We start from the raw sequence: 22811 nt of genomic DNA, 5'->3' as shown, positions 1-22811 counted from the left end.
ATTTCTCCAATTTTGTTGTTTCAGCGACTTTTAATGTGGGTTCAGAGTTTCCCCCAGAAAACTTGTTAAGCCTGGTGGTAGGGTGGCCCATCAGCGGCCCCACAGTGCCCAAGCGTGTTTTTTTGTGTCAGGGGCCTGACCCTGACCATTGACTGATGGCAGGGCCCTATAGGTAACAGATTCATTAATGGAGTAGTAGAATTTAGAAGGAGTGATTCCATAAGGCTTTAAGATCAATGTTAAAAGTTGGCTGGAAATTTGAAAATATTATTATTATCATATGTTATTATAAGACATTTATTTAACACCAGGTCTTACAGATTGCACTCTTGGAATGCTGTTCAACCAACCACAAAAATAAATATATAATAAAAATACTATTTAGATAAATAATATTAACTGTCTGCACTAAAAAACAACTGCCTGGTGTCTCAGAGATTTTTATTTTTTTCCTCACGTAAACATGACCACGCATCTTTTTCCGGTCAGTCGTCATGGAAACGTGACAATCACGGATCTACCAAAGATACTCTGTAATCTACTGTTTGGACCAGAGAAAACAAACGTGTGTAAACGCGAACCGTACAAGCTGAAAAATTAAACACTGGGTCACTTTCACATCTGGTGAAAGCACCTCGGCTCACAGAAGTCCGGAGCTCTGACGCTGCAGGGGACGACGTGCTAACAGCTAACAGCTACTAGCCGCTGCAGCAGCTGGCTGAGCCACTAGAGCTGCGGCTCGGCTCAAGTTAACGGCTACGAGGTCGACGTCGACTTAGTGCGTTCCTCTCGGTCAGCTGGTGAAGCAGCGGTCTGATGAGCATGATGTCCGACGAAGACATGTCCCGTTATGCGCGACGAAGTTGTGACGTTGTCAGGTGATGAAAAAGACAACTGATCACGTGTTGATGGAGCGCAAAAACTGATTTAAAATAAATAAATAAACAATGCTTTGCCTGGCGGAGGGGCAAGTAAGACCTGGCGACACGCCAGGCTTATAATACACTGGGGGAAACCCTGGGGTTTAAGTCATTTATGAGTCCAAAACATATAGTAAATGAGGGGCTTGTGTCAGAGCTCAATGTCCAGTGGCCACCCTGCCTTGTGCCTCATTGGACAGCACATGCCATTTTTTATTTTTTTTTGGCCTTTGTATGGCTTTTTATTGACAGGGCAAGCTTGAGAGATGACAGGACATAGGATGAGAGAGTGGGGGAGTGACACGCAGCAAAGGGTCCCAGGCCAGGACTCGAACCTGGGGCAACTGCAGCGAGGACAAAGCCTCTGTACATGGGACGCCTGCTCCACCAACTGAGCTAATCAGCGCCCAGCACTTGTCATTTTTAATGAAACAGAACACTTTATCTGAGCCTACAATATCAGAAAAGTCCAAATAGGGATGCACTACAAAATGTGTTCCAACTGCAGCGACTGCCAATTACAGCCTGTTTTGCAACACATTGTGTCAAACATCATGTCCTGAATAAAGCAATTCGATAACCACAGCAAAAACAACTGTCATTGTTGAAGACAGACAGGGCTACCTTGTTTGAAAAAAAGCTCACATCTACAAGCTTTCTGGGACGCAAACAGGTTAAACAATATGTCATTGAAATCAAGTTAGTTTTTGGTGAACTCCCGTTCAATAGACAGCATAACAGTGAGCTTAGGCTTTCCTGTCCCATAGTACCCGAGAATAATGAAGTAAGCCTCTTTAGTGTAGTGAAACACCTCTTTGACTCTGCTGATGTCATGGGGAATGTGATGACTATTTGTTACTTTCAGTGTTTTAGAAAAAGTGCTCTGGAGAATGTTCGCAGTTACCATCCTCAAAAGTGACATAGCAGAAGTCTGCATTACTGTGTCCCGCCATCAGCTCATCTTTCAGTTTCTCTCTGCAGATCATTGGGAAATGTTATTTTGCACTGCCCAGCTGCTTTTGGGAGAAACTGGTCTTAGACAGCGGAAACAATTCAGGGTCTAAGTGCCGGGCTTTCTGAAAGTGAGCCTTTGACTGCTCCATCATTACTTCACAGCACTGTACTGTTACTGAGACATTACCAGACCACCGCATCCTGCACGGCATTGTTGCAGCAATAGCTGTGTCGGCATCTGGAGGTGGCTGGGTGCCATCAGTGGTCATCTTGTCCATTTTCAAAACACTGTTTCAAAGTGTGTTAATGTTCAAACACGAGAATCCTCCTGCCACACACTTTATTCTGGACTGCAGTTCTCTTTGGGGACTGGGTTTTTCTTCTACCATGGTTGAGTAAGCTACATAATTAAATAGTTTTGTTATTTGTTATTTGTTTTAAATGCCTTTATTGTTAATACTTCTGACTTTCTTGTGCTGTGGGGAAAGTTTCTTCTAGGACGCTACTAAAACTTGCTGTGGAAACACAAGCATCGTCTAGAATATCTGCCACAGCTCCAGTGGATGTATCAATACCGTAATGCGGCGGGAGACAGGCAGGAGATTTTGGAAAAAAGAAAATATTCTGACAGCTGTGAGAGGTAAGCAGACCTGTTGCATGATAAGGTTTAACTGGTGGGCATGGCAGTGCACAAGGTGTCACTGTCCACTAACAGGGAGAAACAGAGAAATAGCTCTACAATGGAACCTTCAGTGGTGTACCTGAGCAACCGTGGGCCGAATGGATTGAGCCTAAATGATCAGCAAATCACGGGGATGTGAGCGGCTCTGGAGGAGGAGTATTATATAGTCAAAAATATTGATTTTTAAAAACATATCGATTTGGAATATTTAACACTGTTTCCATATACATTTTCCGCAGTATCAATATACCAGTACACTGCATTCTCTCGCTCTTCTTTCTCACCGTTAGCAAGTTTAGATACACACACACCACTGCAGTGCCGGACCCACCTCTTGTCACTCACCTACTCACCCAGTTCATACTTCTTCATGTCACTCGCCCCAAACACACCGGTTTCATTTCAGCTTTGTTTGGTGTTAGCTCATTAAAGATGGTGAGTTCAGAGCCTACCGGTTTTGGTTGACAAAAGAAAACAGCGCTGTCTGGAGATGCTTCGCATTTGAGGCTAATTAACAGGGAAGTGCAAAGGATACAAGCATGGCCATGGGCAAGCGATGCTACATAGGAGTGCCAATGAAAGGCGCAAACCAGTAGAATTTCACTAGAGAGGAAAGGACTTTGACTATAGGTTAATCAGATGATTGCATTCTTTTTAAAGGCCTGATCTAAAAAACAAAACAAGTGTTTGTTCAGCAGTGATATGTCTCTTACAGTACCAGACAGCAGCAAAAAAGAGTCAACCTTCAACAAAAATAACAGGCCCCAGCAGGCCCCCAGCATGAACCGGGCAAGGACCCTATTGAAACTGTAGGCTTTACCATATTTCTTCTTCTTCTTCTCCCAGTATAATCAAATTATATTGGGGCTAAACATGCTCAAAAAATTCCCAAACTTGGCCCACATGTCAGCCATGGCGAAAGATTACGCCTAATATGGGTCTTGTGCGGGGGCATGGCTAAAGGACTTGACCACACTCCCTAAACAGCAGCCCCCCAACGCCCTTCTGACCCATGATGGAAAATTGGCAGGCATATGTGTTATACCCAGATGTACAAAAATGCCTCCTGCAGCCATTGCCTAAACGATTGCCGATTTGCATGTTTTGTACTTTAACAAACTCCTCCTGCAGCTTTCACCCAATCAGGTTTTCAGGGCAATCTTATCAACATTAGGGGTGTTCCAACAAGGGTACCTCACGATTCGATTCGATTTCGATTATGGGAGCTTCGATTCGATTATTAGCTACGATTCTTCGATTATTGCAATTTTTAATGCTTTTTTCCATACAAGATTGATTTTGTCTTCATCTGTGGCTATATTTGTAAATAAATAGCCTATCAATTAACTCAGATCCTCTAAAACTACACTCATAAAGTAAATAACAAGGTTTTTTGAACATTTGACTTGTATTTTTCAAAGACACAAAATATTTTATTTTATGACTATGTAAACATTTGCACTTTGACCTACTTAACTTTGACCAGGGAAAGCTCCACTTGCAGGAGAGCCCCCTCTATTGGCGGAAAACACTGAAAACAGTCAAGCCCTGGATTTAATGAGGCGTAAACATGTGACGTGACGTGGCGTGAAGCACGAAGTTGGGCAGTGATCAGTGACAACAAAGTTGTCTTCAAAATAAGAGCTTTACATTGCACCCCATTGGATTTTAGAACTGGGTTCTTAGCGGGGGGCTTTTAATTTGAAAGTAGCGACCGTTCGTAGCTTGCCGCTACACAACAGCTGACAGTCAGCAGTTACTAGCTGTTTGGTTGTGTCCGCTAGCTGTCAGCTACAGAGACCGAGGAGACGGTAGCATCTCCCGGATCTCAGCGGCTTTCCAGTTGCTCATCTTGACATCCGCGGATGAAGTGATGAACTGACTGCTGTGATCGCCTCGGATTTAGATAGCAATGGAGGCGGCAGTAAGTGTACCCTCAGAGGCGTCAAATTGGCGGACCAAAACAGATCGCCAATTTGCCACCTTCTGTCTAAATGCACGCCCCTAGCAAAGCATCGACGTTGATTAATCGATGCCAAATCGTCACGTGACGCATCGCCACATCGATGAATTGCACCCACCTCTAATCAACATTGCAATGAAAAGTTATCAAATCAAATCAAATCAAATTTTATTTGTATAGCCCAAATTCACAAATCACAGTTTGCCTCACAGTGACGACACCCTCTTTCCTTCGACCCTCGATTCGAGTGAGGAAAAACTTGCCCCCCCAAAAAAAGCCCTTTTAACAGGGAAAGAAAATGTGGAAGAAACCTCAGGAAGAGCCACAGAGGAGGGATCCCTCTCCCAGGACGGACAGACGTGCAATAGATGTCGCATGCACAGAGCAGATCAACAAGATCACAATGTATACAATTATAATGGATGGTTGACAGGAATGAAAGTACATAAAGAGGTATTACAGCAATAATAATGAAATGCACATGGAAATGTGATTACTAGTGATAACAGTAGCAGTGGTTAACGGTAAGGATAGTATGTAGTAATGCATTACAATAATAGTAGTGGAACGTATGTAACAGAGATATGACTAATATTAGCAACATTAGTGGTGGGTGTCAGGCAGGGCCATGGCAGTAGGCGCATCCACGATCAGGCAGGGCCATGGCAGTAGGCGCATCCACGATCAGGCAGGGCCATAGCAGTAGGCGCATCCACGATCCACGACCCGGGCGCGGCCAGGATCCATGAGAGCCTGTAGTACTAGAAAGCACAAGGACTCCGGGGAAGAAGTGAAGTCAGTGACATTCAGAGATGGGGCATGTATACAGGCATAATGTATACAGATGGAGAGGAGAGGAGGAGAGAGAAGCTCAGTGTGTCATTTGTCCCCCGGACTGGACTGGGCCTATAGCAGCATAACTAAGAGCTGGTCCAAGACAGGCCTGGGCCAGCCCTAACTATAAGCTCTATCGAAAAGGAAGGTCTTAAGTCTACTCTTAAAGGTAGAGAGGGTGTCCGCCTCCCGGACCAAAACGGGAAGATGGTTCCACAGAAGAGGAGCTTGATAACTGAAGGCTCTGGCTCCCATTCTGCTTTTGGAGACTTTAGGAACTACAAGTAATCCTGCGTTCTGGGAGCGTAATGCTCTAGTTGGGTGATAGGGTATTAAGAGCTCCTGGAGATATGATGGTGCCTGACCATTAACAGCTTTGTAAGTGAGGAGAAGGATTTTAAACTCTATTCTTGATTTTACAGGGAGCCAGTGCAGAGAGGCCAATACAGGAGTAATATGATCTCTTTTCTTAGTTCCTGTCAGTACACGTGCTGCAGCATTCTGGACCAGCTGGAGACTCTTTAGAGACTTGTTAGGGCAGCCTGATAATAGAGAATTACAATAGTCCAGCCTGGAAGTACCAAATGCATGGACTAGCTTTTCTGCGTCTTTTTGAGACAAGATGGGCCTGATTTTTGCAATGTTACGTAGATGAAAAAATGCAGACCTTGAAATTTGTTTTATGTGGGAGTTGAAGGACATATCTTGATGAAAGATAACTCCCAGATTCCTGACGGTGGTGCTGGAGGCCAAGTTAATGCCATCCAAACTAGCTATATCATTAGATAATGCATCTCTAAGGTGTTTAGGACCAAGTACTATAACTTCGGTTTTATCTGAATATAACAGCAGAAAACTGCAGGTCATCCAGGTCTTAATGTCCTTGAGACATGCATGGAGTTTAGTAAGCTGATTAGTTTCATCTGGCTTTATTGATAGGTATAACTGGGTATCATCTGCGTAACAATGAAAGTTTATGGAGTGTTTCCGAATTATATTTCCTAGAGGGAGCATATATAAGGTGAATAGTATGGGTCCAAGCACGGAGCCTTGAGGAACACCATGACTAACCTTGGTATACAGGGATGACTCATCATTAATATGTACAAACTGAAATCGATCCGATAAAAAGGACTTAAACCAGTGTAATGCGGGTCCTTTAATGCCAATTAAGTGTTCCAGTCTCTGTAGTAGAATGTGATGATCAATGGTATCAAATGCAGCACTAAGATCTAGTAAGACCAGGACAGAGACAAGTCCTTTGTCAGAAGCGATTAGGAGGTCATTTGTAACTTTCACCAGTGCCGTCTCTGTGCTATGATGTGTTCTAAAACCTGATTGAAAATCCTCATATAAACTATTGTTATGAAGGAAGTCACATAGCTGGTTGGCGACTGCTTTCTCAAGGATCTTGGAGAGGAAAGGGAGGTTGGATATAGGTCTATAGTTGGCTAACGCTTCTGGATCAAGATTAGGCTTTTTAAGGAGCGGCCTAATTACAGCTAGTTTAAAGGACTGTGGTACGTATCCTGTTAATAGAGACAGGTTGATCATTTCTAGTAGAGATGTGCTAATTAAAGGTAAAGTTTCTTTCAGCAACCTGGTTGGGATGGGGTCTAGGAGACAAGTTGTTGGTCTAGATGAAGAAATCATCGAAGTTAGTTGGTGGAGGTCAATGGGAGAGAAGCAGTCTAAATATAAGTCAGAATTTACAACTGTTTCTGAGGTTCCTGTGTTTATCAAAAGCTTAAACTTTTGTTTGAAGGCGTGGCCGTGGCAATTGTTGATAATTTGCCATGAAACAGGAAGTTGCTTTAAATCCACTGTACATGGATCGATCTACACCAACCTTCACATTTTTGGTAAGAGTTAAGTCCTGAACAAATCTACATGCAAATATTAAATTACAATCATAGTGCCCCCTAGTAGCAGCAGGCTATGATATATTTTAAACAATGATGATGACCCAGGCATAAACAGAGGGAAGGAGACAAAACAACCTCTCCATAAACAAATGGCACAACACAGGAGGGCGAACTCCTCAGGCCAAGACTCTGCTGTCCACTTACATCTTAAGGAGAAAAATCATTCCTTTGACGACAATAATGTAAACATCTTGGCCAGAGAAGACAGATGGTTTAAAATATGAGTAAAGGAATCCATCTATATCAAACTGGTCTGTCTAAAGCCCCGCCTCTCGAGAAGCGTGGGTCCGATCGGCACCGAACGGACGTCTACGTGCTCATCCCGGGCCGCCAAACCACATATTAACAATTCAGACCTGCACGACTTTTAGAACAAAAGTTTCTCCAAAGCTCTGAAAAATCAGGTGCTGTCAGACATATGGCCCTCTACACCTTCTCATGCAGCTGGCTGCTTTGGAGAAACTAAGGCGGGGCTTTAGACAGACGCTTTCTGCGGCCTTCTGGAGGCCGCCGTTTCCATGGAGATGGACCGAATCGTTTGAAACTTGGCCTGTGGAGTGGTGAGAAGGCTTGGATGAATCCCCCCAAGACCCAACTCTGTGGGCCAATCAGAAAGCCAAGTAGCCTCACGGGGGTCCGATCGCAACGGGACCAAAAGTTTATGATAAGAGGCCGTCTCACGAGCAACATACTGAAATTTCAGGGTCCTATCTCAAAGCGTTTGTGAGATATTATAAAAGAGCAGTCGTAAAGTTCAAATACCAAGAAAACGGTGACCTTTGACACTTGTGAAGGTCACACGGGCCTGAATCTGCACATAGTGGGTGGCCCTAGCCCCCTGATACACTTATTAAAAATTCAGCCTGATAGGCCAAAGCATCTGTAAGCTATTAAAGAATTGCTGTTGAAACATTTCTCCTTTAATATGAGGTCAGAGAAAGGAGCATTATTTTTGACCCTTCTGAATGTCACAGAGCTCTGAATTTTTGCACACACACTCTACTAGACATTCTGGGACAAATATTAAAAGCTCATCTTCATCTCAGCTTCCTGCATCAAAGTCTAAGTGATTTATTAATTTAACACTAATCAGTGACCTCTGACCCTTGAATTCATAACAATGTTTTTCAGATAAAAAATAAAATTTCACTCATTGAATTAAAAATTACATTAAACGTGATGTGATGTGGACCAGAAAGATGCTGGTGAAAATTATGAAAAAAGAAAAAAAAGAAGTCAAAATTCAAGCCAACTTTCAACTAGCACCATTTCATTCAATTCGACCAATCAGACACGTCGCTGATAGACATGAGGATTATGGGTAATGTAGTGCTTCTCCGTGATATGACGTTGGAAATAATACGTGTTTTCTTAAAATAAAGTTGATATTACACGGGGATTTTGGACTCGACAGAAGCACATACTATCGTTACATAGTCTGCCTTGGTTGGTTACAACGTTATGGCTAATAATCAGATCTTTCTTCAGAATATCGATTAAACTACATTTGCACTTCCGGGATCTATGAAACAACACCTACAGCGTGACGTCTTTGAAGCTGACAATGCGTGTGTCCGCCACGGAACGGATCCTAATTGACTTTCAGTGAAGGCTGTTTTGCGTGGTGATCACACGGAATTCTTACACAATGCGTGCTAGGAGCACGCAATGCGTTATTAAGAGGTCGTGCTTATTTCATGCATTTTTTCTGTGAGATCAGGTTGTCTAGGCTATGATTTTTTTTTTAAATTAGACGCAGTAGCCTGATTATGCTGGCAAAAATAGAGTTCATGTTCATGTATCTGAAACATCCTATATGTAAGAGATAATTAAAATGAACGTTACAATGCAACCTCCCTAGCTGCTAACGGTAGCTGCTTACGATAAATAGAATGTCAGGTTACCTGATACTCTATTTACCGTTAGCAGCTAGCTAGCTCCTAGCACTACCTAGTGCTATAGTGATTCAGATGACTGATTAGCTGGTCTAGCTAACACAACATCAGCACAACAACCCTTGTTGAGAGTTCACTTCAGGATATTTTATTTGAGGATTTTTATCACCACTGCTACCACCGGTTGGCGAAATAGCATTATAAAAGCATGTGTTATCCAGATACTGGTCTTATGACATTTACATCTATGTAGCTTATCAGTGAAGTTATGTTTGCTAGTAATATATAGCAAGCTAGCAAAGTAGTGACAGCAATGAAGCATCCAATATTAGGTGATGCACAATACTAAATTTATTTCGTTTGACACTTTAATGGCTGAGAAGAGAAGACTTACCTCTATACTTGGCTTTCTTTTTATCTTCTTCCTTTTTCCGTTTTCGACCCGAAAACCAGAGGGTTTAGACCGCTTCATTTTGGGAATCAGGTGAAGCTTGATCGAGGCAGCAGCTGAGCACTTGCCTAACATAACACAACGCAACTAGAGCGCCCGCCCCCCATTAGGTAATGATCGACAGTAATCATCAATTCAATCTAATAATCAGATTGACAAGTAAACGTGTGGCTGAGGGGGCGCCCTAGGATGATGATGTTTAATAAACATGTTTTATTTCGCTTGTCGTTCTAATTCCATGATTAATGGGTAAGGGCAACAAAAAGTAAGGGCAACACTAGAGGGCGCCCCCAACACATTTGTCGCCCTAGGCAATCGCCTAGTTCGCCTATAGCAATCGCTGGTCTTGGCCGGTTGGATAAACTTGTGGGTCACAAGTGGCACTAACAACTCTGAAACTCAGAGCTCACACGTGTCCTTAAAGACTCTTCATCAACATACAGTATTTAAACAATGATCTGCCTCAAACATGGTGAGTAAGCACTTAAGATCGTGGTGATGATGATGATGAACATCGTGAGCATTCGTTAAAGGGCGTAGCCATGGCGGCATGGTAAAGGCTGATGTGGTGCCATGAAACAGGAAAATGCTCCATTGTACATAGTCGAATTGGCACCAAACTTCACGTTTGAGAAGAGTCCCAAACTTAATACATTGACATGCCAATATTCTGTTACAGTCATAGCTCTAACTAGTGGCAAAATAAAATTCCATTTTCCTATACTACTTACCAAACTTGCCTCTGGGGCTAGTTTGACTTACACACATAAATTGGGGGTACATATTTATCACACCTACATCTGCAAAAACCTCTGTTGGTGCCACTACTTCAACCCAACAGGAAGTCAGCTATTTTGAATTCTTCAGCTCATTTTTGACGATTTGCAATTTCTTTCTGACTAACTAAACTGAATCAACTTCAATTTTTATTGGCAAATGAACATTTGTGATGAAAAGTTATTTAAAGGTTTATTTAATGGTTGAACGGCTGTGGCAGCGCAGCAAATATCAATGATTCGCCATGACACAGGAATTTGTTTTTTTCGATTGTATATGATTGATTCTGCACCAAAACTTCACACATTTAAAAAGAATCCCATTCTGAACACACTTACATGCCGATATTTCGTTACAGTTGCAGCATTACCCTAGTGGCAGCAAGAAATTACATTTTTCAAACAATGATGTCCTCCTGCTAACCTAACCACAGCCACCTCAAACATGCTGAGAAAAATTAAGAACTCTAGGATGCTGTATTGTGAAGATTGAGTTTTCATTGTAGAGCATGGCCGTGGCAGTGCAGCGAAAGTCAATGAATCACCTTGACACAGGAAATTGATGTTGTAGGTAGTAGGGGCAGTATTTCGCCCCTTGTCAATGTTTAGTTCAAACCCTTTTTGTTATCTATTTTATATATTTCATTTGTTTCTACACATTTTTTGTACGCAAATTCTAGACCGAAATAATTAGTGTTTCTGCATATTCTTCTAGCAGTGGTGACTGCACTGTGTAGAAAAAGAGGAGTCACAGTTGCAGAATTTATCATATTTCGACGCGCTTTGAGCACACTGAAAGCATGTTCACTGGATGCGCTTGTTGCTGGAATACACAGCCAGCACTGAGAGCAGAGGTTGTGTGTAACAGTGATCTCTCCAAAAGACAAGGACATCATGCTGGCACTCGTAAACAGTACAACTCTGCATGTAACGCTGCTTTGTCACTCACTGCCCACCCGCTGAAAACTGTGATGACTTTCTTGTAAACTGACCATCCCGCCCAACCCATTGGTCAGTCAGTAGGTCCTGTGTGTCATGGGTCAACCCCTGCATCACTAGTGAACAGAGTACACACTACACTGCATGGACTGAAAATATTATAACATTCAAATTTCTTTTAACAGAAATTAACTGTTTTTCCAACCAAAAGTAGCAATAGCAGTTGTAAAATATTATCTTTCTACTCAGTTTTGATACAGGGCAGAGGAATCGAGCAGAGGCGGAGAGTTCTAGACGCAGTAGTTCCAGAATCTGAGTAATGAATGATGTAATGTTAAGATAACATCATCTGGGGAAGATTTACTTATATGTCACTCACCTTGTCATGCACACCTTGCAAAAATACTTTCAATGAACTGTTGCCATTAATATTTCCAGTCAAAAGTTAGTAACTGAAATTAGTGAAGAAAGTTTGGATATTGTTTTATGGACAGATTTGTATTCAAAAGTTCTCAGACATAAAAGTTGGTTGGCATTGTTGGGTAACTTTTTATCAACAAACGGTGGATTGTGCTTCTTTGAAAACTTAAATCATGAGTTTGAATATATACTGTAGGTCTACTAGCTGCGATATAGTTGTTTTGTAATGTTTTTACTATGCGAGTCTGTGTGTAATCATGGCAAAAATATAAATATAATAATAACACCTTTTGTTGCAGTTGCAAACTCAAGAGTATTTCGCCAGATGTGTATTTGTCTGTCTGTCTGTGGACAGATTTCTGCAGCATTAACATCACAACCATGCATGATGCAGTCATGAAACTTAATAGGTGTGCAGTTAAGATCAAAATGAAGGCCGAGTTCAAAGATGGCATGGTCAGAGAAAGGGGGCTGAAAGTATGGGCAAGCCCTCCTTTCCGACTTTACGCCATTGGATCATATATGTGGTCTTAGAGACAATATTCTTTGGGTGTTTGCCTTGGTCCACCCTGGTCATAACATTATATTGGTCTCATTGCCAAATATATCTGTATTTTTTTCACTTGGATCCATCTGTTAACTAGCTTGTTCTCTCTCCCTCTCCCCTCTTAATTTTTTGTCTTTGTGTTTGTGTGTGTGTGTGTTTATGTACGACATACAATTTACAATGCGTAGCAGTAGTGACCATCCATGCCTGTTGCTCTAAATGTAGATTTTCATGTGAAAAAAAAAGGGGTCAGTGTGTGCAATCATTTAACCCATAGTAGTTGTGTTGTGGAGAGGGTGATGATACTAACATTGATATGAGCACCACTACTTTTCCAACTGTAACTTGGGGTAATGAGCTAGCTTAAGCAAGAATTTATGAATTTTGAATCAAAAGCCATGATGTTACTCACTGAAGATGTTTAAGATTTCATTCATTCACTTTTACGTATCAATGAAAAACTTTTGAAGAATTGATTTCAGTGGCAGGGCTTTTCTTTCAATATCATCCACAAAAGCCGACAATATTCTCAAAATATTTAATTGTGTATTTGACATTTGTAATATATAAAACAACTGTGCATTTTGCTTTTCATGTGTCCATTGTGTCTTTGACCTTCATTCAGTCAATTAAATGTCATTTAACGAAAGAGAAAAACAAATTATTAAAATTTAAATAAAAATTAAAAATAATGATTGTGATTATTTATAATTTTCCTTTATCACCTCATTGACCTAAAATGGATAAGTTCAGAATAATTTTATTAAAATTTCCACATCACCAAACTTGGTCATTCAAATTGTTATATGGACATTTTTGAGCCAGCAGATTTGGTCACATTTTCAGAAGAACCATACTCATGAATGTTTTTGTTACAAAGTTGGATGACCCAGGATTGCGGCGCGCACATATCGCAAAGCCCTGTGTCTCTCCAGATTTTGTGAATTAGTGGTTATCTGCTTGTTTCTTTCAAGTCTTTCTGCTAAACACAGTTTAGCGTACATAGCCGACAGGAACTTTTGAACATCGGTCCCTACAATTATGACAACTTTATCGGCAAATTCCCAGAGATTGCCAAAACAGCGGGACCAGCTAGCCCCGCTCTACCAACCGAAATAAACACAGACGGCATCACCCACAAATGGATTATGGACTGCAACATCATGATTTTCACTGAAACCTGGCTCAACAGTGACGTACCTGGCAGTGCTATTCAGCTAACGGGGTGCTACGTCCTCAATGCAGACAGAACAGCTGTTGACTCCGGTAAGACCAGAGGTGGAGGTCTGTGCATTTATGTTAACAAAACTTGGTGCAAGGAAACTACCATCATTGGGAGTCACTGCTCAGTTTACCTAGAGTTTCTCATGGTTAAGTGTAGACCTTTCTGTCTGCCCAGAGAGTTTACATCTACTGTTGTGACTACAGCTTATATACCACCGGATGCTAATGCTAAGATTGCAATGAAAGAACTGCATACTGCTATTAGCAAACAACAGACTCTCCATCCTGAGGCAGCCTTTATTGCTGCAGGTGACTTCAATCACTCCAACCTAGAGACTGTACTACCCAAATTTCACCAGCATGTCTCCTGCCCAGCCAAAGGAGACAAGACATTGAACCATGTCTACACAAACATGGCTGATGCGTACAAAGCTGTCCCCCTTCCCCACCTAGGATAAATCTGACCACCTCTCACTGTTCCTCCTGCCTAGTACTCACCACTCATGAGACATGTTAAACCCACAGTGTGGACAGTCAAAGTTTGGCCAGAGGGAGCAGACTCTGCACTTCAGCAGCGTTTTGAAGACACTGACTGGAATATGTTTGCCACTCAGGCAACCCTCGACTCCCACACGGACATTGACTTATATGCCTCCTCCATTCTGGACTGTATCAACTCCAACATCAACAGTGTTACCACCCTCAAACGGATCACCACATTCCCTAATCAGAAGCCATGGATGAACAGAGAGGTCCGACTCCTGCTGAAAGCATGTGACACCACCTTCAGATCAGGTGATGCTCAGGCCTGTAGCTCATCCAGGGCTAACCTGAAGAAGGGCATCAAAAGGCCAAGCACAGCCACAAGCTAAGGATCAAGGAGCATTTCAAGAACAACTCTGACCCCCGACGCATGTGGCAAGGCATCCAGGCCATCACAGGCTACAAACCCATCAACACCTCCACTCCATCCAGCGATGCCTCCTTACCTGATGAGCTTACTACTTTTATGGCCGCTTTGACAGGGACAACAAGGAGATGGCCATCAAGGCTGTGCTCCCTGCAGACCACCAGCCCCTCCACGCTCTCCCACCGACGTGCATGTGGCACTGAGCAGGGTAAATGCACGGAAGGCTGCTGGTCCTGATGGTGTTCCCAGACGCGTCCTCAGGGCCTGTGCTGTGCAGCTGACTGAAGTCTGGATTGACATATTCAACCTGTCACTTGCCCAAGCAGCTGTCCCCGCGTGCTTCAAAACCACCTCCATTGAGCGGATGCCAAAACACTCCACTGTAGCGAGCCTTAATGACTTCCGCCCAGTTGCACTCACCTCATCATCACAAAGTGCTTCGACAGGCTGGTCCTGGCTCACCTCAAAACCAGTTTACCACCCACACTGGACCCCTTCCAATTTGCCTACCGCCACAACAGGAGCACAGAAGATGCCATCTCCATGGCGCTTTACTCTGCCCTCTCAGACCACAGTCTGTTAGGTTAGATAACCACACCTCCTCAACCCTCACCCTGAGCACTGGCATTCCACAAGGATGTGTGCTGAGCCCCCTCCTTTACTCCCTCTTCACCTACGACTGCACACCTGCACACGGTTCAAACACCATTGTTAAGTTTGCAGACGACACAATGGTGATTGGTCTCATCAGCAATCGGCCGACAGGGAGAAGATCCAGCACCAAACAGCGTGGTGCGCCAATAACAACTTGGCTCTCAACGCCAAGAAGACCAAAGAGCTCATTGTATCAACCCCCCATCTGTATCAACGGGACGGAGGTTAAGCGTGTCACCAGCTGTCAATTTTGTGGGTGTCCACATCTCCGAGGACCTTTCTTGGACCCTCAACACCTCCACCCTGATCAAGGAGGCGCACCAGCGTCTCTCCTTCCTGAGGAGACTAAAGAAGGTCCATCTGTCCCCTCAGATTCTGGTGAACTTCTACCGCTGCACCATCAAGGGCATCCTTACCAACTGTGTCACAGTATGGTATGGCAACTGCTCTGTCTCTGGGGTGGTGGAAACTGCCCAACACATCACCACTTCCTCACTAACCTCCAGCAAGGCTCTCCAGAGCAAGCGATGTCTGTGAAAGGCGCGCAACATCGTCAAGGCCTGTTCTCACCCCAACCACAGACTGTTCAACCTCCTCGCATACTGCACCTAGACCTATTTACACTATTTATTTATATACTGTACATTAGGCATGGGCCTGTTACCGGTTTCAAGGTATACCACGGTATGAAAAAGTCAAGGTTTCAAAACCACAAAAATTTTCCGTCATACCGTTCCTGCGGTATGAGCGTTTTTTTAATTTTTATTTTTTAATGTGACGTCTCGTCAGAGATAAAGTAGAGGTCCCTCACGCCCCGTGCAGCTGCAGCGTAAAGTGCCCTCCCCCCCGAGCACCTGCGGTTGCTGTGAGTGACAAACAGGCAGCTCTGCAGGCAGTATGATGGCTGAAGGAGGCGAGCCCCGCGAACTTTTCCCCCGTCTAAAAGGACCAAGTCGGCTGTATGTATACTTCAGCTACCGTAAAAAGCCAGACGGCCACGGCTCGGAGGAAGTAGGTCGCCCGTGCAAAACGTGCTTGCGGACAGTGGCAGCCCGAGGAGGCAATATATCAAATATGATAGCGCATCTACGGGAGCACCACCCGTCGCTGTATGCTAAATTCAAGGTAAAGTTAATGTTGTCTTGAAATGAATGAGCGTATTAGCGTCTGACATTAGTGAAATGAGCTTGTTACTGAGGCAGATGGTAGTTACCATATCTTATCTTTTCTATATCTCTGATAGTAACTTTTTTTTTTTTTTTTTTTACTGAGGCAGATATGCTAACTAGCATGCTAAGATAGATCCATCTTAGCATGCTAGTTACCATATCTGCCTAAAGTTATTATTAGTTTTATGTTTTTAAATACAGACATTCAAAATACACATTTTAGAGCTGTAATCATAATACCGTGAAACCGTGATATTTTTGCCTAAGGTTATCATACCATCAGAATCTCATACCGGCCCATGCCTACTGTACATATTGTAATATCTGTCTTTGCTGCATTATTTATACTGTACATACTTTGCACTACTGCTTTTTGCACTTCTGGTTAGATGCTAACTGCATTTCGTTGTCTCTGTACTTGTACTGTGAACAACGACAGTAAAGTTGAATCTAATGCGTTTCACTCTTTCCATCACAGAAAAATTTGTTGTAGTAAGCATTGGAACTGAAGACTGTCATTATATACATTTTCTTTACAAGTGTATGTAAACTTCTAACCACGACTGTATATGTCTAAAAAAAACAGGTTGAGACCAAATCAAGGTGCTAGTGCGACAAACTGAGAAAGTTGGTGGAAATAGTGCTACCATGTAAGTAAGGTGCCACAAGGCAGAGAATAGTATCAAAATAGAGCATCTTTGAAAAAAGGAAATTCCTGTTAGAGGATCCCCCAGATTCCTCTACAGAGGTCTGGACTAAGCCCTCTCCTTTTAATTTGGTGTCCTGAATTGAACCTCTAATTCAGTCACTGATGCTTTTGTTGAGCTGACAAAATTTGACTTTATCACCATTATTTCCTCACATTTAGCCTACATTCAACAGATGACTTAATGCTAGGCCATGTATTTAGTGTGTGCATCTAAGTGTGGCCAAGGTTTAGTTTCGGAAAGTATATCCACAATCTTGTTTTGTGTGTGTGTGTGTGTGTGTGTGTGTGTGTGTGTGTGTGTGTGTGTGTGTGTGACATAGTAATAAACTATCATCACTGCATCACAACGTACCTCAAACTTAACAGCAGGATCCATGGTAATAATTTTTGGTTTCGTATCCAAACAACTGTTGTCACAGGTGACAGAGCACTTGGGAATCTTCAGCAATTGAGAGGCCACTGGAGGACAAAAGACATGAGAAATAATAAAATAAATAAATAATTTCCTGACATCTGGTGCAAAGGGCTCATTTGCCCCATTCATAAGAATGGGGACAGATCAGACCCTAATAACTACCGTGGCATCTGTGTCAGCAGCTGTCTAGGCAGGGTTTCCTCTACATGTAATTGATTGGTTAATACAGGATATGCATTATTTCGATCATTATTTCAGAGAGATACTTATTTTTATTTTATTTTTGTACCATTGACACTTGTTAAAGAGAGATTACTTTAGGCCTAATAAAGCATGTCGAGTCTTTGGTTATACAGTAGAGAGAGATATTATTTTGTTGTAGATTAATTTTTAACCGTAAAACTTAATTTTCTATTGATAGAGGAAACCCGTTATGTTTCAGATACACATTTTGAACAGCACAACATAACGTTAGCTTAGGTAATGCCCAGGTAATTTTCTGCCATGACTCTTTTCTGGTTACATTTTCAGATGAGTATATTAAACTATTTTCAAAAGAAGAGAAAGGTTCCAGAGGAAGAGAGTCAGGTAACGTTACATAAAGAAGAGGCTCAATGTTCTTGATTTATTATCATGATGTTATTCCCTCAAGTCAATAGAAATGATAATGATGTGTATCGTGGTAAGTGTAATATTTAAATATTCCTAACATTACCTGCGTGGTATTGGTGATGTGAACAAATTTAACACCCAATATTATATTAGATAAGAGCACAGGCAGAAGTAGTGCAGGAGGTGAGTGGAGGAGAGAAAAGAGGAGAGGCAGAGAAGGAGGGTGAGCATGGTGAGGCAGCAGAGAGCAGCAGCAAAGGAGAGAGAGGGAGGAAAAAAAAACACAGAAAATCCGGCTGGGACCCAAAATGGACTGACGTAACCAAGTTCCGCCCATGGCTGTACCACACCAGTCAAGGTGAGTATTAAAAATGCAATTTAGTTTTTATTTTTCATTCAATTTAATTTCAATTGAACAATGACTGTGCCATTAATTTTGACCCTGTGCCTGCAGGAATGTTCTGCAGGTTATGCCGCCAACACAAACAATGTGCAAAAGCAGGAGTGGCCAAGCGACCATTCATTGAGGCAGGATGCCAAATCTACTGTGTTGACTACATAGACAGACACATGGGGACGGAGCACCACAAAAATAGTGTAAAATCCCAAGCCTTATTGGCACTAGGGCCCGACCGATATGGATTTTTTGGGGCCGATACCGATTATTAGGGGGAAAAAAATCCGATAACTGATTAATCGGCAGATTTTTTTTTTTTATATAGTTTTAAAATTTTATTAATTTAAGTAGGCTAATATATCTACATATTTACTTATTTTTTTTAACAAATGGCTGCTTTTGAGCCTTTCAGACACTTCTACAAAGAATTAAAGGCAGAAAAATAATTTCAAATCCTTTTTATTGCTGAGTCAAGCAGCATATTAACATGACAACCATCCAACATTAGGCCTACAACAAGGCACCATTAGCTACTGCTCTTCACGCCGACAGGAAGACCGACTGATCATCTCAGTAATATACCACGGATTTATCATGAATCAAACTCAGACCAGAAAAGCGTTTTCAACTACTCACTAAATGCCTGTATTATCTGACCAAGATGGAGCAGGCACACCATACTAACTACCCAGCTCTTTTGGATCTGGCTGAGCTGCTGGGTTGTAATTATTTCAAAAAGCTTAAGGTAAGGTAATTACTGTGGTCATATTGGTCATATTTGCCTTATTTCATGCTGACCTTAAAAATCTTAATATTTTATTTCATTTACTCTTAGATTGGGAAAACAATAAATTACAGGTCTCACATTATTATCGATGAAATGCTGAAGATTTTGGCCACTGTCGTGGAAGAGCCGATTTTTAAAGACATCCACTCCTCTGTTGCCATTGGGTTAGAGGTGGATGAAAGTACAGATGTCGCTGTGACAAGACAGCTGGATCTGCATGTCAGGTAGAAATTCAAAGGGAATTATTTTTGACTGAATCTGAATTATATTTCTTTATGTTTACAATTCATCTGTTGTATGCATTTTAAGATATATGGACAAGGAGGGGCAGCTTTTTGGCCAGTTCCTGGACCTGGTAAATGTCAGTGATGGAAAGGCAGATACCATTGTGGCAGCTATTAAGTAAGTGCTGCACAAAAAGAAGATTCCTACCCAAAGGCTTGTATGGATTAGGAACGGATGGAGCTGCTGTAATGACTGGTATGAACTTGCAACATAAGTAGAATATTAATTGGGATTCTTAACATGAATTACTGCATGTATGTACTAATTTTGTTTTATTCTTGAAACAGGGAGGTTGAATGGTGTAACAAAGCAGCTCCAGGATGACTTCCCTTGGTTGCTTCCAGTTGCATGTGCTGCACATCGCCTCGCCTTGGCATGCAGGGATGCCTCATCTCATGTCACCTATATGGCCACCTTCAGAGACCATTGCAGCAGCTCCATCTTTATTTCCACAATAGTGCCAACAGAACTGCTGTTTTAAAAACTGCAGCACAGTTCCTGGGCTTGCAGGCCTTGAAAGTGACAGTGAGATCACAGAAAAATATACATGTATTGTATCATGTAAACAACAAGTGTGACTGTTATTGTGCACTACAGATGAACTTTCTTTATTATTAGCTTTTATCTCATGACTGAAATATTTTTCAGGAAGTAAAAGACACCCGCTGGCTGTCTCAACACCTGGCAATCACAACATTGCAGAGAAACCTGCCGGCTGTCCTGGCTGCTTTGGCTGAAGAGACCGAAGTGAACAAGTGCCCTGTAGCCAAGGGCCTTTATGGTTTCTGCTGCACGTACCGTTTCGTCACAGCAGTCTACCGGCAGGCAGACGTGCTGCCACATCTGGCTCGGATCTCAAGAATTTTCCAGAAGGAAAATGTAAACTTCCTGGCCATAAAAGAGCAGGTACATTATAAGAATCTATCCCTAGACTTTTTCAGGATTTTTAAGCAACAGAACCTATGAAGCTATTTTTGTGAGTCATTTATTGTTTTAAACAAAAAAGCTAAGCATTGTGTGACTGCCTTTATTAGGTCCCAGTGACAAAGGCCCGCCTGAGGTCAATCCGAGATGCAGCTGATCAACAGCTACAAGGGTCATTCCTAGCCTGGCTCCATGAGGACCTAGATGACCCTACTGGATTAGGAACATTTAGCATCATGCATGAGGAGGAGAGACACAGGAGAGGCAGACCCTGGGGTGAAGAGACAAGAGAGGGTCTCTGGTCCTGTTTTAGGACACAGGTACATTTTTGATGGCTGTGAAGTTAAATAATATAATCAGCGAATTAAATAAGGTTTTCAATCTATCAATTCAAAAAGTTACTAATTTTCTATTTTGTGTCATGTTTCGGTAATGGAGCCTTATCTGGATGGCCTGCAAGACAGCCTAGACCGCCGGTTTCAACACCTTGACATCCTGGAAGCCTTTCAAGTGCTGGGACCCCAGGCAGCCACAGAAGACGATGCAGTCAACACAGGACATCTTCGGACCTTGTCTACAAAATTCTTACAGCATCCAGAAAATCCAGCACTGCTGCAAAAGTGGACATCATATAAGCAGCATCTGCTAGTTGGAGCCTTCAAGGTAAAATGAGAATTTAAGCAACAGGGGAATTATATAGAAAGATGATTGAGGACCCCTGATCAGTGTTATACATTTAATGTGTTTCAGAATCTGGACCAGCTCAACATGATGATGAAACTGGCATCCCAAAATGATGAATGGGGACAGCTTTATCCATGCTTGAGCCAGCTAGCAGCCATTGCATTAACAGTGCCCATATCATCCGTCAACTGTGAGAGAGATTTCTCTACAATGAACAGGGTCAGACATTTGGTTAATAGTAAACTGTAAGTCAGAGATGGTTTGGTTTCTCTCAATTTCCCAAACCCCACTCCCTTTTAATTGTTTTTATGTGTAGGTGAAGACAGACCTAAGGAACAGGCTGCAGGGGGACCATCTGGCAAGCATGCATGCTCCTCAGCATCAATGGGCCACCTCTGAAGGACTTCCCTTACGACAGAGACTTAGAGCTCTTTTTCAAAAAACCAAGAAAAATAAAGTGCTCTCAGCCAGGCTGTAAACTGTGCCATTAGATTAGGCAGTTGTGTATATGCTTGCTACAGTACAAACATTCAGTTTGTAGTCATAATTTCAAATGTTAAAAAATTTCAAGTCTCACAGGAGACAGGAGGGCACAGTTGTGTATGTAGTTGTGCTACAGCCTTGTATTTTTACATTGTAGCCATTTTCTTCAAATGGAATGACTGCCTTTTTCTTTTGTACACATTATATGCAGGAAGAGATGTTTATTGGACTGTACTCAGTATAGACTAGTTTAGTCATATGACTTTGAAATCTTTAATTTGTTGTTGTTGTGTTTGTTGTTTTGGCCTAGTGATACTGCAAGATCCTATCTTCAATTATTATTTTCAATTCATGTATCGGAAACCCTATAGTAAATAATGGATTTAGAAAAACATTCAGTTTGAAATAGTCATAATTTCACATTTAAAAATTCATGTTGTCGTCGTCACCCCCCCTCTTGCACCCAGGCAGACCTCTCCCACGGTTTAAAAAAATCCTGGAGGAAACCCTGCTAGGTAAATTATTCTGTAGTATTCTAAATAAAAGAATACTAGATTTACTTCCGGTTCTGGCCATGCCCAAGTCAGAAGCCTAAACAGATCGCTCTGCCCGATTTCAGTTTAAAATAGCCTGAAAACCAACCATATCCCACTCGCAACTTTAAAGTGACCACGAAAATGAGCTCAAGCCAAAAAACGATGACCCGAAGATGAAACAAAAGCAGCTAACACTCTATGCTAATTTAGCCAACAGTGAGTCTGGAGCCGAACAGCTAATGCTAAAAGAGCTCCGGAAGTTCAGACAAGAGTCCGGGGAGGCACAACGACAAATTCAAGACTCCCAGACAGGGATGGAGACGTCAATGGCCGAAATTAAACAGCGGATAGACACACTTGAGGAGAGGTTGACATCTACCGAAACCAGAGTAATTAACACCGATGACCGGGGCCTGCGGCAAGAAAGAGTGCTAGCTTACCTGCTAAGTAAAGATGCAAAGCTAACCGCCAGACATGACCTGGAAAACAGGCTCCGCAGGAACAACAGAGATCCAGAGACAATCCAGAGATCAAGAGATGATTCTGTTCATAACTAATCTCTTTAAGTCAACTCTAAAACTGCAGGAAAATATGAACATACGTCTGGAGAGGGCTCATAGGGCCATAATGCCATAATGCCGAAGCCGAAGCCGACAGCACCGCCAAGATCGATAATAGTGCGGTTTTTGGACTTTAAAGTTAAACAAACAGTGCTC

The 22811-nt window shown here is 42.3% G+C and overlaps 1 protein-coding gene across 1 annotated transcript in view; it reads right to left on the bottom strand.

Annotated features, from left to right (window-relative positions):
• Positions 1-22811, bottom strand: part of nmi (N-myc (and STAT) interactor) — a 57758-nt gene that overhangs the window by 13045 nt on the left and 21902 nt on the right. The window contains exon 7 of the mRNA XM_084361802.1: positions 17325-17431. Within this exon, the coding sequence (XP_084217928.1) occupies positions 17325-17431 (107 nt within the window). The remainder of the gene's footprint in view (positions 1-17324; positions 17432-22811) is intronic.

The sequence above is a fragment of the Pagrus pagrus genome (genome assembly GCF_965226575.1).
Source record: "Pagrus pagrus genome assembly, chromosome: 9".
Classification (NCBI taxonomy): Eukaryota; Metazoa; Chordata; class Actinopteri; order Spariformes; family Sparidae; genus Pagrus; species Pagrus pagrus.
This window is presented reverse-complemented; position numbering and strand designations above follow the sequence as displayed.